Here is a 17,657-nt window from a genome sequence, read left to right on the forward strand (position 1 = left end):
TGTTTCGGGGGGGCAGGGGTGCATGCTCTTGGTGTTGTATTATACAAGGCAGAGGAACAGCCGGCCAAATTAACAGATGAGCTTTTCAGTGCAGCACTTGAGATAAGGAAGGGTTGACGGTTTTAAGACCATGCTGCTGATACTTTGGAGATATTTTAAACGTGAGCCACTTGCATTTTGTTATTCTCCAGTAAAATGCAATCATCAATCTAAGACTATTGACTCGACCTGAGTCCAACAGCAGTGTGAAGAGCAACGTTTAAAAAGTAACAACATTAATTTTAATAAGGCAACAGACACAGAAAGAAAATGCTGGTAAAGACCGAATCTGTTGATATGACCTGGGGGAGAGTTTTGGGGTCGAGAGGGGGAGCTGGTGCAAAGAAACCGATGTGAATTAATCCATCAAAAACGGAAAATCCATGTTTTTAGTTAAATGAAACTCCCATCAAACTTCTTAAAACACACAGACACTCACAAACACACAAGCTGGAAAATATTCCTTAGGGCGATATCTCAGAGGAGAGACTGAGGAATTAACTTCAGGGAATTAGTGGGCAATTAGTTTTTTGTTTAAAACATCTTCCATCTCTCTCCTGAGAACATGAGCGTTGCCGCAACTCTCTGTGCAGAGCAGCAGAAACAAAATAAAAGCCACAAGCAGGTTTGAATCCTGCCGAAAAAGCTCACAAGGACACACACACGCGCGCGCACACACCTCTCTACCTGTGTGGCTGCACGATACACTGCTTTGTTGCCTTCACGGTCTAATCCCACACAGATTAACGTGAGATATCACACCCGCATGTCTCGATAAAATGCTGGATTGGTAAACCATGCAGGAGAGATGTCAGGAGTTTGAGCGTATGATCGGTATTATAGCTCAGTTTCATGTTGAACTGATCGGTGGTAGTTGTGGACGAAACTTAATGCAGCGTTTACATGTCATATATAGCTATAAAACCCAAACATAAAAAACAGTCTTGTGTATCATTATCGTATGATCGTTACATCTATCTAAAGTGTCAGTAACCTGCGTAATGTGTGGTGGCGTCTACGATACTATGACGGGGAGAACTAGACTGAATGTGCAAGAGGAGCAGAGGGGAGCAAAAGAGTTATGGGACAACAACACACTGACAGAGTTTAGAGGAGGAGTCAGTCAGACAGACAGAGAAGAGGAAGAGGGGAGATGTAGTCCACACAGCCCACCTCAGTCTAGCCCAAATTGGTATCCGCCCTATTTCTTCACTCCGCAGCCCTGCTCTCATGCAGCTCCTAGTGCAGTGAGGGAGGAGAGTGGATGGAGGTGCAGAGGTGGAGGAATGGATGGAGGGGAGATGATTAAAGGAGGGAGGGCAGGACAGAGGAAGGGATGATAGAGGGGGTTTGCTTGGTCATTAGCATCCGCAGCCTTCCCTCTGGGGCTGTGGTTCGCTGGTTAGCCGGCCGCCCTGAGGGGCCGAGGGCTTGTGCTGGACGCCCGACTCAGCGGCGTTCAGGTCCAGGCTGCCATCTTGGATGTTCTGATAGATCTTCTTAGCAGCTTCCAGGAAGGCGTCCTCAACATTTTCACCTCTGAACAAAAGAGCATAAACACAAATGTGAGAAAAGGGGCAATTGGGAGTTTGAGAATGTAAGCAAACAGGATATTTCATGTTCTGCAGTCACTGAAATGGCTGAAGTTATGCAGACTTACGTCTTTGCACTGGCTTCCAGAAACAACAGACCTGTAGAACAGAAAACAGACGCGATTAAAAAAAAAAAAAAACATTGTTACAAGCTCACATACCTCAAATACTAATTTTTCGTTCGCCCCCTCTTTCAATTAATATCTCTGCTCCTCAAATAACCTTCTCCTTGTTTCTGTCCAAGCAACATAAATAGAAAAGGATATTAATCTTCACTTTTGTCTCTTGAAATTACCTATACAGGCTTATAATAACAATTTAAACAAAAAATATTCTGAAAAAGCACAGAAACTAAATCTAGTTTTAATTCTAAATATTAGTTCATTTTGTTGGCATTCTGGGATTATTGTTTTGTTGACATTGAGTTGACAGTTTTGGAAGAGGCCTTTGCAGAATGAGTTTGAGTCGGATTAGTTAATACCTTAAAGAGTTAAGAAGAAATGTAAAAAGAAACCATTTCTGCCGTCTAGAACCCTCTTTTCTGTCTCACTGTAACGTTTTGTGTGGGTGTCTCACCATTCTCCTCAGCAAACTGTTTGGCTTCTTCATATGTGACGTCCCTCTGGGCCTCTAAGTCGGCTTTGTTTCCGATGAGAATGATCACCTGCGAACACAGAGACAAGAACGGGAGGATTGAGACAATCCTCTAGACATTATGGTCCCTCGGGGACATGTTTGCTTTCCAAGGCATCAAGAGCTAAAAAAGCCAACGGCAGAATAGGACGACTGTCCCTAGAGCGTTATGCTGTTGATTTGTCAGTTAAGCGATTGATGGAGACATACACTGACGAACTGACACCCCCACATGAGTACAAGAGACGGCGCCCCTAGCAACTGCGATGTAATTAGACATGTAATGAACTGATGTATTGTAATGACCTTCTTTGATGTAGAAGTGACAGACTCTCCTAAGACTCCTACTGCTGCATGTTGAGCATAAACCATTCATGTTTTTTTCAGAACTTCTCACAATGATCCTCACTGTGCTGTGGCAGTGAGTTCCAAACTTACATGGGATGTAAGAGTGCTCTATTTCCACAACATAAAAGATGGCCATGGGCACAAACCTAAGTAGTACTGATATTAACGTAAACATTTTTATCAAATGAAATCTTACTTTTTGAATTCTTGGCTGTTAGTGTAAAAAGTGAGAGCTGTGATTTAGCAGATCTTGAAAAATTACAAGACATCTTGCACAACTCTTGTTTCCAGTTAGATGACAAAAAAGATCAGTCAAATGATCATATAATGTGTTTATTATGTTTCCTATTTTAGACAACAGCAGCCACACAAACTCCTTTGAAACAGGAACACAGTCCCGACTAGACTACAACACTGCCACTGCATGGCCGATACAAGATACTTCAGTGGAACAGCTTTCAGTAGTTTAATAGGCTTTTGCTGATTTTCTTGTCTATAACTTTGTTATTGTAAAGAAGTAATAGAAAGAACACAACACAAACCTATCATTCAAATAACTTTTATAATAACCTTGTGTTCATATTCATCCATAGAAACTAGCTAAATAAAACTAGTTTCACGTGTATGGAAATAGCTTGATGTAAACAAACCACTTTGTTGTGTGTACACACCAGGAAAACATGTTCCACTAGATGTTTAAAACCTGAAGTGGAATCTCTGAAGGAACACACTGTGTGTTTTAGCGCTAATCATATATACCAAGAAATTCAATTTAAGAAATGAACAGGCACAGGGGAGAGGGAAAATGACAAAGTGGGAAGAAAGGCAATGTCTCAGCGGAAGTGACAACAGAGGTATGTTTAAAAGACACAAGAGGGATGACTCAGGAGGAAATACAATACAGTTACTACACAGTAAAAGAAAAATTCATAGAAAGCAGTGGGTGCAGTTTAGGAGATGCAGAAGAATAATTCCGATATGCACAATGAAAAGATGTTTATGTGTGTACTTACAGTATTCGGGTTGGTGAGGTTTCTGGCGTCAGTCAGCCAGCTGCTGAGGTGGTTGTACGTGCTTCTCCTGCGGGACATCAACAAAAGGGAGAGGGGTTACTATGACGATGGGCAAAGACCAAAGAACCTGCAGCTGCTACCTCAGGATGGTGCAACAACGAGAGCAGGAGAAACATCAGAGAAGAATTTAGGACTTCTAAATATATTCAAAATTGATATTGATTAGTTTCTCTCAGGTGAAATCGTCTGTTCAACCCAGCAGCTTCCGTCTGTAACGGACATGCTGTAACAGTATGTTTCTCCATTGCCCGGTAATTTCTGTCATCTGTTACAGCCTAATCTAAAAATGTCTGGTTTCCAATAATTGACCATTTCCTCAACATTACAGGTTTGATGCTAATGACAACAACGTCAGTGAGTTACAGAGTGACTCTCCCCAACGTACAAGGGAGTTCTACCAACCTGGCATAAGTCCCTGAAGACAGGTAAAGGTTTTTCTTTTCTTTTTTTAGCAAGCTATGGCAGACAGAAATATCTGGAGTACGCCCTAAACCAGACTGGACCATGTGCAACATTCATGAACTACAGGGGAATTATAACATGTTATTTAAGCCACAGCCTTTAATTGCATGACACAACAAACACTCATCTTTGTATCCCATTTTTGTCAATTAGCCCAGCAAGCGCTAATCCTGGCCACATTAACAGTGATGTAAACAACTCATATTAGACTTTACAGTTAAAAATTGTTTCCGGGGCCCTTGCTGGAGTTGGGTGGGGTGTGGACAGACATTCCGCATGTTAACTGTGTTTATTTGGCAAAACCCCGATACCATCTAACAGTTTGGGCCTAGAGGGTCTGACATAAGCAGTTAAACAACTTGTTTGTGTTTGTTTGGGGAGGAGGTCTGGAGGGGAGAAATGTGCACTTATGAGATTAATTTGCTTCCATTAACCTTTCTCTAAAACGTTGGTGTAAAGTTGAGACCATGTGGTAACTGTATCTCCCACATACATAAACACACAACAAGCACCCTGTACCTGGTGATGTCGTAGACCATGAGCGCCCCTGCAGCACCGCGGTAGTAGGAGCGGGTGACGGCCCTGAAACGCTCTTGTCCCGCCGTGTCCCAAATCTGCAGCTTGATCTTCTGGCCGCTTACCTCAATTATCCTTGTACCAAACTCCACACCAATCGTATGAGGGCAATCCGCCATGACTAGGGAGAGGAGAAGGGAGGTTACTGTGAATTCAATTTGATTCTTTGGGTCAACTTGTTTTAATGATGCCATTTTATACCTTCAATGGTATGCATGCAATGCATACAATGACCGTTGCAATGGTCATGCATTTCTTGTCTTGTTGTATGTATTTCTGTGATCCTTTGCTTTGTTTCCATTTAAATGATTTTAGTGTCTTTACCATTTTTCTAGAGAATTAGCAATGTTTTATCTTATTTAAGTTTTAAACTGGGAAAAGCGTAGAGTTAGTGACAACTAATTTTTGCTTACAATGAACACAGACCTCCAATGTCAAACCGCAGCAGGTGCATCAATAATTCATGAAAGTCTTTAGTCATCATACTCACAGTTGTAAATTGAAAGTATCACACCAAGAAAGCAGCAAATTTCTTTTTAAAAGGACACTGAAAACCTTTTCTAAATCCTTCTAGTGTGTGCATGCGTATGCAGGATGTGATGGTGGCACACCATCACATCCTGAGGAACACCGCATCTGGCTCTATAATAGTAGCACTTAAAACGGGGCTGAATGGGAATGGAAGGCTGCAGCTGACTCTCTCTCACACACACACACACACACACACACACACACACACACACACACACACACACACACACACACACACACACACACACACACACACACACACACACACACACACACACACACACACACACACACACACACACACACACACACACACACACACACACACGAAGAGCCTCTCACTGTTGAGCTCACACTCGACTTCTATGCCACTGACTTCCGCTCCTGTATAAAAGAAATCTAAAGCCATGTAGGCACTCACTGGCAACCTTACATACGCTGAGGCACCAGCACACGTGAAAAAGGAGTCAAAATCAGGGCAGCACTTACATTTCTTTTCTGTGAACTGGTGAAGCAAACATGACTTCCCTACCCCCATGTCCCCTGTGGAGAGAGAGAGAAAAAGAGAGGGAGAAAGGTCAACCAAGGAAAATAACAGAATAACACTAATTCTCTATTCAAGCCTGCAGTGTTGCCCCTCTAAATCTTGATTTATAATTCTAAGCCGTTGCTACGTATGTAGGTACGTGGAGACACAAACCTACGCCGCACCCTATGGTGTAGCCCGACACATAACTCTCAAAAAATGTAACTACACGTTGCGACGTACGTCGCTCGGCCGTGGCTTTGTAGCTTCATTTAATTTTTTTCTTATTTCAAATAAGAAAGAAAATGCTGCAAGCAAACAAAATCCCAAATCAAAATTTTGACTGTATAACTTGATATCAAAAGTGTGCCAATATTCTGGTAATAACTAACTGTTGATAGTCTTGGGGAACACTCGCACAAAAAAGGCTAAAAACAGCCATCAGTAACTTTGATACACATACAAGGCAGCACCAAGGTTGAGGCATTTCCTCTGCTAGAACAATCAAAAGAAGCTTGGAAAATTGGAGAGGAGGTTGTTTATGCATATGTCTGTCTGTAAATGTACAATATGTCCATATAAAAACAGCAATATGTTCACTTTAAGCCCTCATTAAAGTGGAACATAATTCTAATGGGGAAAAGGGATTTAGACATGTGCAAAAGGACATTTATCAGCAGCACAGGGTTATGCATTATGCAAGGAATTCATGTATTAGTGATTGGTTATAAATGTGCACAGTGAGACATAAGACAAAATAGTATACAAAATATAGATGCAAGTGATCATTCTATGGTCCTTTTGTTGGAAGTGGGATATATATCAATGCCCTGTGAACTGCTCCCACAAACCAAACAATCAACATGGCTCGCTGAAAAGCACTGCTCACTTACCAATAATGATGTACTTGAAAATGTAGGAGTAGTTGTACGGTGCGGTGGTCATTGTGGCTCTGAAAGAGAGAAAAGAAGGGAAAGTTTAGGCAATTTGCCGTTTTCCTAATTAAAAGATTTTCAAATAATTCAAGCAACAGCAATAATTCAATGTAGATTGCAATGTTTTTGTTTTTAAAAGTACAAGTTAATTATTTAATCTTACTATTACACATCTGATTTTAAATTGGTCATGTCAGGGCCAGTGTTATTCAGCACAGCCATAATCCTATTAGAGCAATATGACTGTTATAACATCAACTGGCAGGGCTAGATGATTTTGCATGCTGAAGTACAACAATAAAAACAGTATAGTTTTGTAGGAATGTGAATTAAAAGTTTGAAACGTATACATTGTGTGAGTACTTACCTAGTTATATAATGCAATTTTAAATTACCCGATTATAAATACGGTGCTCATCAATTTCAGCAAGAATGATTTATGATGCCTACTGATTAAAACCAATAAACAAATATCTGATCATGGAGGTAATTTACTTCTTATTAAATTCCAATGATGCAACAGCAAGGACTGTACAAGTAACCAAAAATGAAACTAAACACTAATACTTTTTCCTTTGGTTGGTCAACTAAGGGGTGCAATGACTGCACTTCCCACACCCTTTATACATATTTCGTCTTGCATAAATAAAGGCAGAAACTGCAACAGCCTGCTGATGACCAGTGACAAACTGCTTAATAATACTTAATGATATATCGCCCCTTACAGCCCATTACTTATATTACTACCACAAAGTTTAACAAATCTCATTTCTTTGTGGAGTCACAGTTCCTTTTTTAACTTCAAGAGTACCACCTGTTAGCTAACTGATATACTACTCTAAATACTATATTCTAGGATGTACATTTTAATAACATTTCAGTATGTCGTTTACCCATTTTTATGTGTTAACATAGGGAAGTATTAACACCTCAAACTAGTACAAACTCATTCAGGTGATGCTGTCCCACATTGTTTGAGCTTTCATGAAAGCTGAAGTTGGCATGCTTCACATTACAAATATTTCAGAGCTCAAAGCTCAGGCAACCTTACATGCTGCTCCAATGTTCCCTTGGCTTGTGAGAAACTTAAAATCAAGTGTGCTGCCTTCACAGGGATATTTCACAGGGCCTAGGTAATTAGAGTATTCCCAACAAAAATAGACCTCTGCCTGACTCAATAAATAAATAAACTCAGCAGCCACAGGTATAAGAAGAGTGTTACAATATTGCACAAATTGTATATCATACTACATCTTAATTAGGCCTACATGGCAGTCATGTTTATTGTCTTGTCTTTAACAACCTACTGACCAAAGAAATTAGGTATGAATAATAAAATTAAATGTGATGTGATGCATTTGTCTGCTCTATGCACACTTCCACGGCTCACTAACAACCATTAGCCATATTCATAGTTACAATAGCCTAATGCAGGCATGTAGACAAATAAGTTGATGGGCCATTTATAGCATGTAGCGGTCAGTAAGTCACTTTCCCACAGCAACAAGCATCCCATGTCTCTACACACAGTGACACTGGCTAAATTAGATGACTGTGCACAATCTTTCTACAAGGAAACAGTGTAGCACTACATGTACACCTCCAGCATCATATGTTCAAAGTTAGGCTAAAATAGCCCTGACATCTTTTTGATACCCAGTAATGCTTCATTGTTCAAACACCATTTACAACACACGGACAAAGCCTTCAGATTTATTCCACAATATGTTTACTACCAGGCCTATATCAAAAAAGCACTCACACAAATACACTGGTTGAACAGCCAAGGTGAATGCTTTTTTTGAACATGCAGATTTGTTCATAAATAAATAAAAAATCTTTGCAATTAGTCTGGAAAAGCCCTGATGAACTTTGGACAAACTTGAGATTCTGCCAGTCTGGCCAAAAGCCCATTTCCAATTTTTTTCCAAATCGAGGCACCAATCACAACCGTTGAGGCGGGCTTTACAAAATGACAATAGCGCAGCAACGGCAAGCAGATATTTTTTACATTCAACATGATTGGTCCAATTGGTTGAAGGACTATCCAATTGCGCCCAGAGGCATTTTTGGTGGCGTCCTTTTGAAATGAGCTGTGAATGAACCGTCCCCAGACCCACTCTCAGTTACAGCTGAGAAGGGTCTGGTGTCAACCAGACTGCTTTACAATGCCATCTCCTGACATCAGCCTGTGATGTATTTGTGCTTCGTACCTCTGTATCAAGGTGCTGCAATACGGCGTAACTGCTCTAGAGAAGTAAATAAGTCAGGCTTAACAATCAGGAGTATAATCTTTCAGCAACCATATATGTATTTGTGTGTATATATACTTAACAAGACTGAAAAAAAGACAGAAGGTGTAAACTTTAAGTAGGGAAATGGAGTAATATAGGAGGATCAGAGACACGAGATGAAGTAGGCCTACAGGGCTACTTAGTTAGGGTTAATTCAGGTCTAACTGTCATTGAAACCTTTGCTTTAATAAAAATGGTGTTGGCTCAAGTCTGATGAGTATGATGGCACATACTGTCACTCATACTGACTCCAGTTACAAGACTTTGAGAAGAGCACTAGAAATCTTATGCCTGAAAAGAAAAAGAAAAAATCGTATCAAACATTACAACATCAATGATAAAGTATTCTTATGTTCAGAGATAAATTATATAGAAAATTGCTAGAAAATACAATTTGATAACTCAAACTATTTTTCAGCATTTCTAATTTCCTGAAAAATATGACTTCTCTATAACAGCAGATTCTAACGGTTATCATTCAAAACTATGTAAACTACTTCCAGGAATAAGAGCAGGCTGTGACTGTGTTTTTGTTGGTGGCCCCAGAAAAGACTTGGCTCACAGTCAGTCCTTCATAAACTCCGCAACTTGACCTGACGTTTAGTTATAACTTAGCTTAACACCAACTAGCTAACTTATAAACTTAAAAAAATACACAATCTAGGCATATAACATATTACTACTTTAAAGCATGGCTAACTTTGATTTGGGGTAAATTGGGCACTTCTTATTAACAACATGACTTATTGTCTGATGGAAGTGAATGAAGCTGCAGGGAAAAGGTTTCAAGTGGGAACTGGAGGCCATGAACAAATCATACAATACAAGATTGCTATGCTTTAAATCCTACAGTGTAATGTTTATGGGCTTTTTTCTAGGCTGCCTACTGTCACATGACTCTCACGTGTGATGTTGTTAGAGCTGTCATTGACAAAAATATTCCCAAACAGATTTAAAAACAATGATTTAGTTGTGATACTGAGCCTCCCTCTTTCAGCTTTTTGTACTCATTACATAGAAATAAACCCCATGAGTGTTCATCAAGAAGAAGGCGAGTCAAGACCATGTGACCAGACTGCAGCCTCAGCACTTCTGTTACTCCCCAACACACAAATCTTTCTCCAGAGAAACGGTGTCCCTGCCCGTCCTCCTCTCAGCTACTTCCCATAGAGGGGAGGATGCATGACTCAAATCTGGGCTATCAGTCAAATTTGACACATATATAGTCACAGTGCATCCATGTTGTGCCCACTATTCAAATCATGTGACTCCTTTCAAGCCCTAAAAATATGTGATCACCACTACCTATAGCGAGGCGAGACAGAGCAGCACACTTTCACAATTCATTCAAATAAATTAGTGAAGTTTTACACACAAATACAACCTGCTAATACACACAGTGCATTGGCACAAGAAACAGTAATGATGCAGCACTTTGTTAGACAAAGGCAGTTCGATCCAAATTTGCAACACTAAAACATAGATGTTTCTACTTTATCGCTAACTCCAGTTTTTAAATTATAAAGTTTAAAAACTGTTGTTTTAAAAAGAAAAGCCAGTTTGTTTACGTGTGTATGTCTATGCATGAGTACTATGCAGTACATTTTATACAAAACAGTACCTAGTAGTCAAATGTGTGTTTACCTTGTCCTTGTTTTAGCGTTATTTCTTTGCATGTATGTACTTTGAGAGCAACATAATGCCAGAGTCAAATTCCCTGTTTGTGTTAACACTTATTTGGCCATTATCACTGATTCTTAATAGAGGACGAGCTTATGGGTAACGGTGCACAACAGCTGATTACGATATAAAGTCTACACTAAAAACCAGAAATAAAAAGGGACGAACCAGCAAAGTGACAGCATCGGTTTGGGTAATTCTCTCCTGCTAGTTAGCACACGAAAAGCTACCAATATTACTAAGCTAAAGAGGAAATAAAACAGGACATTTACATGGTTAGTTGCCAACTACGTGATAGTCTCTGATAACAATCACGTCTCTAAATGAGCTGTTTGGACATTCTCAGTTTGTATTAGCGAGCCGGTTAGCTACCTGTTTGCTGACGTTAATGGATAACGTTATATATCGACAACAAATAGCATAGCTAAATCACAATACGTAATCCGGATGCCTCTATCGGTAGACAGAAAATCAAGTCCATGTAATCTAATTTGTGTAACTATGTTAGAAATTTAATTTGTCTTCTATATCATTTCACAAAAGCCACCATACATCAAACTAACGACAGCTTGCTAGCTGTAGCTTTAGCATGCTAGTTTGCCACTTAGCTGCTAGGGTTGGATTATAGTAAATACGTTGCTTAGTTAGCTTGTCAACCAATGTTAAGCCATCGCAGAGTAAGTAAATTCTCCCCTTATTATATTTTCTAGCAGTTTAATATGTCGCTAGTATATCCCATTCTTGGGAGCTAACGATAAAAACAACCTAGTATTATTCCTCTGTTAGCTTGCCAATTAGCTAGCTAGTTGACTCCTGGAAAACAGGCTAGCTAAACTGTGCATCTGTTTAATAATTTAAATACCAGTGTATCTACGTTTGTCAGACATTGTGTATGTACGTATACGTATGTATGAGTGTGTTCATGTATTGCCTCTTCTCTGTCCTTACCAGAAAGTCTTTTGAGCTTTGTGTTCTTGAGCTGTATAGATGAGGAATGCAGGTTATCCTGGCTCAAGTATGATCAGTCTATCCAAGATGGCTGCTCACGGCACATAATAACGCCACAGGGTTTCCTCCGCTGTATACAATGGGCTTCTGGGACAAAGAGCATCATATGGGCAGATTTGCGGTTGCGGTGTGTGCACCAATAGTGTGCACTGTTTTGCGGAATGCAACCTCACCTGCACAGGTGTATTCATGCATGCTGTAGGCCTACTGGTATACTAATACTGGCCTGTACTGTTTCAGATTCAGATTCAATTTGATTACACCTGATTACATAGCCTACCTTGACCTGGGTTCAGATTCTGAGCAAAGGTAGCCTACAGCTTTTGAAGAATACCTAGCCTGTATCAGACTGATTCAGATGGGAGGATTAGCCTATGGATTTAGCCTCATAGATGCATCTAAATAAGATAGTGTATGCCTGAAAATATTTTTTATTGTTTATTTGGATCACCTTTAGTGGTTTCCATGAGCGTAGGCTAACTAAACCCAATACAAAACATTAACATAGAACAATTTAAATGGGTTAACAGGACCGTGTTAAAATAATAGCATATTTAGCTGAAATAAATTGTAGATTCCTGAGATAGAAAGCATGGCAAAGTGTTTCAGTGAAATATGGCTTGTGTTGGAGCTAATGCAAACTAACTTTTGAAGTTGAAGCTAGGTTCAAATCTGTATTTGTGTTACATTGGAACAAAACAATTTTCTTTTAGAGATTATTACATATTTGTTACATATGAACAATCAGCAGTTTTCTAAACATTTGGAGCTAACAGCATCTATTATTCTGAAATGTGATGTTAGAGTTTCTATCCAGCAGCATTGCCACTTTGAATGTACGTGGTATGGGCTAATTTGTATTTGACAAGTTTATAAGAGGCCTACATAAAACATATAATTTAAGGAGATTACACTAAGCTAAAGCCTTCTATGAAATTTCTAAATGAAATAAGAATGTTAATGTAAACTATTATAGTTGTTCTATATCAGATTTACTTTATTGAGTGTAGAAATAAATCTATTTTAGATTTTTTTTTCATTTCAGCTTTACAAATTTTCATATGCACATAAAATCACTTTTTCATTGAGCTGGCCTACAGCATGTAGCATGTGACATTCCTGGCATGATAAAAAATGTCAAAGTATATTTTTTTAAAAATATGATACATTTTAATATAGTAATTCACAACATTACATGCTTCCCTTGTACAATATTTCTGACAATTATAGAACTACATGCAGTGTGCTTTCCCAAGCTTAGCCTGGAGAACTGGACAGCAAACTAAAAAAATATATTTAATTTTGCAAAGTAAGTAGTCTGTGACTTTAAAAGAACATACTGCACACAAAGATTCAATCATGAGAAAGATGATGAACTTAACAGAGAATATGGGATTTATGTCTTAGCCTGCAATACATGTGGGTGTAAGCCTTTATAAAACAGAAGTCAGTGTGTATCGTTGATACAAGGTGTCTTTACTGAAAGTTTTTAATAACCAGACGTTATGGCTCTAGCAAAGATTTTTTTTTTTTTTAGAACGACACATTTTCCATAATATCCTATAATGTATACTGTACTTAAAGCTACACTTGAGTGAGTGGATGTGCACAATAAATTCACAGATGACAGCAAGCTGCTTTGGTCAAACATATTCACAGGGTTATTTTGCCATCGCTATGACTGTAAGTCCAAGCTAACATTGTGATAAAAAGCTATTTCAAGGTGCTCACCAGTAACACCACACTGAGTAGAACTCTCATTCTGCTCTAATCTTGAGCAGCTAAGAGAAGAGATGAGAGTTGTTGTTTCTCCCATAGTCCCCTGGTGTTATGTTCCTCTCCAGATTGACTCAATATCACAACCACATCCTCAGCAGCAAGAGGCTGAACAGTGCACAGATGTAGTGGAGTTTGGTTGAATGCCAGGAGGGGGCGCTGTTACATAGGTCTGAGTCACAGCAGTGGATGCGCACCCCTGGCAGCTCGTGTTGCTGGCAGTGTCTGGATGTGGCACAACCACTGGTCAGGACGATACCCAGGGCCGCTGAAAGGACAGAAGTGGGAAACAGTCAGTCACAGAAGAGTGAGGAGCTGGTGTTTGGCTCAGCAAGAAAAAAAAAAAGCACAAGTAAGCACCAAATACTGCAAGTGTGTAATGATGAGGAAGACGTTTAGAGATCGTAAAGGCTCACTCCACAGGATGTGTCTCTGTGCTCTCTATGTGCTCTTAAATGCAGTAACTTGAAAAAGCATTGCCACAAACATGTTTATTTAAATGGGGAAACATATATACACACAAACAAGGATATTTTGCCATCCCAGTTCGGCATGTCAAACCCAAATTCACACTTATGTGAGAGCTGTAGATGCTCTTATTTCTGGTTGCCATAGAGTCTTGGAGGAAAACATGGGACTGAAGTGTCCTCCAATAATTACTGTAACTCACTTTGTGAGGTATTTTAACTCCTTACATCTTATAACCAATGTAAAATGCATAATTTGAATCCTAGAGCGCAAAACTCGGCATTGGCATGATGATTATTGCCAATTTCCTGGTAAAGCATTCTTATGAATGGGTTCAATCTAGATTCGTTTGGGGGCCTGTCAAGAATCTTCACTTCATTTATAGGTAGGAGACAGGAGGTAGGAGGCTGAGAAGTGAGATGACATTGTTCAGGAGAAAAGGGCACTGGACTGGTTATGGAATAAGGACAGATTTCTTGCATCTGAGGACAAAGGGGACTAGAAGTCTAACAGTCTTATGGAACTTTACCGGCATCTGTTAGATTTGGGTTGGACGGGGTCACATAAACATTAACAAGCTGACTGGCCTCAGATTACTGCCAAGACACTACTTCGAAATTTTGACCGACAAGTGCTTGTCATGCTGTTTCTGATGGGCTGTTGTCAGTCCTTTTCTGAGCTTGCTGTTTCTCCAAGCGAATGATCAAGGTGCCTCATCAGCCCTTTCAACATGAGTAGATCCTTCAAGCAAAGGAACAGCTGGATTGTCCACGCTTCTATGGATATCAGCAGAACTACTCATCTGACCATCACTCTCCTGTCGTGGGTGTCCACATCCTCCATTTGACATCAAACAAGGAGTGACTTATAATTCACTCATCAAGGCACTCCAAAGTAGGGTGATGTAACAACCCTCAGTGCAGGGAGCAATGGAATATTCACATCAGCGGACAAAGAACATTTACAATAAAGTATGATTAAAAATGATTATGCCAATGTCCAGTGGCACGCCCGAGTGAATACATCATGATTTAATAATCTTCCCCTCCAACGTAAATATTCCTGAAATAACTATCATACACAGGCACATTAGCTCACTGGGTTAGAGGATGATTTTGGTTTATAAGTCATTAAATATTAGTCATGGAGGTTGACTCACTGCTCTCTGTCTTGATGCAGAAACGGTGTTTGAAGCCTTTGTGTGAGTGGGTGCAGGTGATGACCTCTGGGTTGGAACAGCCCACGTCCACATACCTCTGGCCCTGGATGATGTTGCAGCCATAGCACTGCAGCCCTTGGACTGCAGGGGACACACAGAACAGTTGCTGCTACTTTTGGGCTATGGATGGAATAACACATAGGCCTACTGTATGCACTACAGGCACGGTATCCACCATTAGAACCTATGGTGACAAGCTGGGACCTCCTCACACCACCCTTATGATTATCAATATAAAGATTTAAAGGTTTCATTTTCACACAACAAAAAGAAAGATTTGAAAATTGAATAGATTAGCCTTTGATTTTTCTGGCACAAATGTATTCCCTACATCCCCACAATGGGAGAGACGACATTTGGAAATATGGAGTGTAGATAAAACATAAAGACTACAACAACAATGGGTCATATTAGGTTGAATGGCAGTTACTAGCATTCTTTCTGTATATGTCCATCAGCTTGTCTTTGTTAAAAACCTTTTCTAAACTAGAAATTATATGTGTTGCAATGCATTTCCAAACTATTCCCCTTAACATATTCCTGATGATAAATCAAGTTTAAGAAAAACAAAAACAAGTATAACCGGATGTTACTAGCTGGAAGACATCCAACCTAATCAGACCCACCAATGTTGGTAATAGTCATGATTTCTTCTTCTTCCTTGAGCTGTGCAACACATAAGCATTGCAAATGAGCTCACTGTCATGCAAACCTTCAGTTTGACTGAAAGCAGTATCTTGCATAGTGATTAAAGAGAAGTACATCTCAAGATCCCCTTGTAACATGTCACGGTTCAAACAACGAACATTGCTTGGAGTTTGATAGTTGTTTTCATGTAGATGCTTCTCTTCTCTTCTCTTCTCTTCTCTTCTCTTCTCTTCTCTTCTCTTCTCTTCTCTTCTCTTCTCTTCTCTTCTCGTCTTTTCTTTTCTCTTCTCTTCTCCAGCTTGTGCTTAAGGGTGACTCATCCTATACACCCCGTCCCAAGCTGTCTGTCTGCAAGCTCCAGCTTGTGATTTCAAAGCCATGTCTCTACCACTCAGTACCCTAAAAGGGGTGTGGTGGAAGCTACAGCACAGACGGAATTGAGAATGACTAAATCAACATGCAGCTAGATTATGCTGTTTACTTCTCCTTCTCAAAATCATCAGTTTACTTGACCATCTGCCAAAATAGGTTTGGTCCCTAGGCTGCTGAAAGAAGAGCTGGCACACATTGGATCACCATAACATGGGATTTTAAAGCATATCTTTTCAGAAATATAATTTTCCAAAGACCTCTTTCATCTTGAGGTCTCTTCTCCAGTGCCACTGCTCACTCACTGTCTATCTCTCTCAAGAAAGTAAGGCTAAGCCTAAACAGAACAAATCCACCAGAGCTTAAAGGGATTGTCCGTGAATTCAAACCCCTTACATACCTGTACTTGACCTACAAATTCTCACACACAAGATAGAAGATCAGCTTTGGCTGAAACCAATCCTCCCTGTTTATCTGTGCAGCTCTGTGGACTCAGTACGGGGGCAGAGGGCTGACGCGAGCCTCTCGCTGCCTCTGCTCTGTTAAATAGCCCACCAAAAGCTCTGATGGAGCTCGCAGGAGCAAACTAATACCAGGCAAATGCTCTTACAAAATCTCTTTAGAAATCCGTTGGAATCAATGTAAAGTCTCGCAGGGACAGAGAGCACATGCCAGCCTTTAGGGGATGTGTCATTCCCTGCTGATGATACAGCATGCACCATGTCAAAGCCGTTATAAATATTGGAGTATGTCGTTAGAGCTGGGTAATGGTTGTGAAATAAACAAAAGCAGGGGAATAGTCATTAACATCTAGCAAACCACTTGATTTATCAATTCACTGGCATGTTATGCTGTTACACACAGCACTCAAAAAACATTGAAAAGCTGCCTGGTAAGTGCATTTTCTCAACATAATGAGGACATATTGGAATGACATTCAGCTATTATGGCAGAATGCAATTTAGTATAATCAGATCCTCTCCCAATGTGAATCGCAAATATTGATAAAAATGTATATTGTTGCCTAAATCTAACTTTATCAATTATTGGTAATGAGCACATTTAACATGCAGATTTGCTAAGAAAGCTCATCAGCATTTCAACACTGAACCAATTTCATTTGTTATATTATTCATTTTTTATGAGAAACATTCCAAGGAGAAAAGACAGCTGGAAAGAAAAAGTAAGCAGCATGAGCAGAAAAACAAAAAGGATTTTAAGGATTAAAATAAGAACATTTGGATTTAATTTAGGGAAGGTTACTACCGCTTGCCTGTCTCACATGTGGTTTGCTTTCTTAGTTGGGCTTAAAAATGCTCAAAACTAACTTTTAGGGCACCATAAACACAATGTAAATAATCATAAATGCAAGATTATATCTGTAATGAAGCATTATGTATATTTGGTGATGTCGGTTCATTAAAACCATGAAAACTATCACCATCACCTTTTACATTATACTACATATATATATATATAT

The 17,657-nt window shown here is 39.6% G+C and overlaps 2 protein-coding genes across 2 annotated transcripts in view; both read right to left on the bottom strand.

Annotated features, from left to right (window-relative positions):
• Positions 1–727: 727 nt before the first annotated feature.
• On the bottom strand, positions 728–11,906 carry rab14l (RAB14, member RAS oncogene family, like). The gene is made up of 8 exons (XM_034896987.1): positions 11,638–11,906; positions 6,674–6,732; positions 5,744–5,797; positions 4,667–4,844; positions 3,626–3,692; positions 2,208–2,295; positions 1,700–1,730; positions 728–1,578 (listed from the first exon to the last, which is right to left on the bottom strand). Exons 2-8 carry the CDS (start codon positions 6,723–6,725, stop codon positions 1,401–1,403), a joined length of 648 nt encoding a protein of 215 aa, XP_034752878.1. The 5' UTR covers positions 6,726–6,732; positions 11,638–11,906; the 3' UTR covers positions 728–1,400.
• Positions 11,907–12,851: 945 nt separating this feature from the next.
• Positions 12,852–17,657, bottom strand: part of LOC117959709 — a 6,309-nt gene continuing 1,503 nt past the window's right edge. The window contains exons 2-3 of the mRNA XM_034896988.1: positions 15,101–15,241; positions 12,852–13,741 (exon numbers count right to left, since the gene is read on the bottom strand). Of these exons, the coding sequence (XP_034752879.1) occupies positions 13,554–13,741; positions 15,101–15,241 (329 nt within the window). The 3' untranslated portion in view covers positions 12,852–13,553. The remainder of the gene's footprint in view (positions 13,742–15,100; positions 15,242–17,657) is intronic.

The sequence above is a fragment of the Etheostoma cragini genome, chromosome 16, assembly GCF_013103735.1.
Source record: "Etheostoma cragini isolate CJK2018 chromosome 16, CSU_Ecrag_1.0, whole genome shotgun sequence".
NCBI lineage: Eukaryota > Metazoa > Chordata > Actinopteri > Perciformes > Percidae > Etheostoma > Etheostoma cragini.

Bases quoted from the DNA above. Each gene is read 5' to 3' on its own strand.
- rab14l (XM_034896987.1), bottom strand. From the start codon at position 6,725: ATGACCACCGCACCGTACAACTACTCCTACATTTTCAAGTACATCATT. The intron at 1,731-2,207 runs GTGAGACACCCA...TCTGTTCTACAG, and splicing joins ACAGTTTGCTGAGGAGAATG to GTCTGTTGTTTCTGGAAGCC. The intron at 1,579-1,699 runs GTAAGTCTGCAT...TCTTTTGTTCAG, and splicing joins CTGGAAGCCAGTGCAAAGAC to AGGTGAAAATGTTGAGGACG.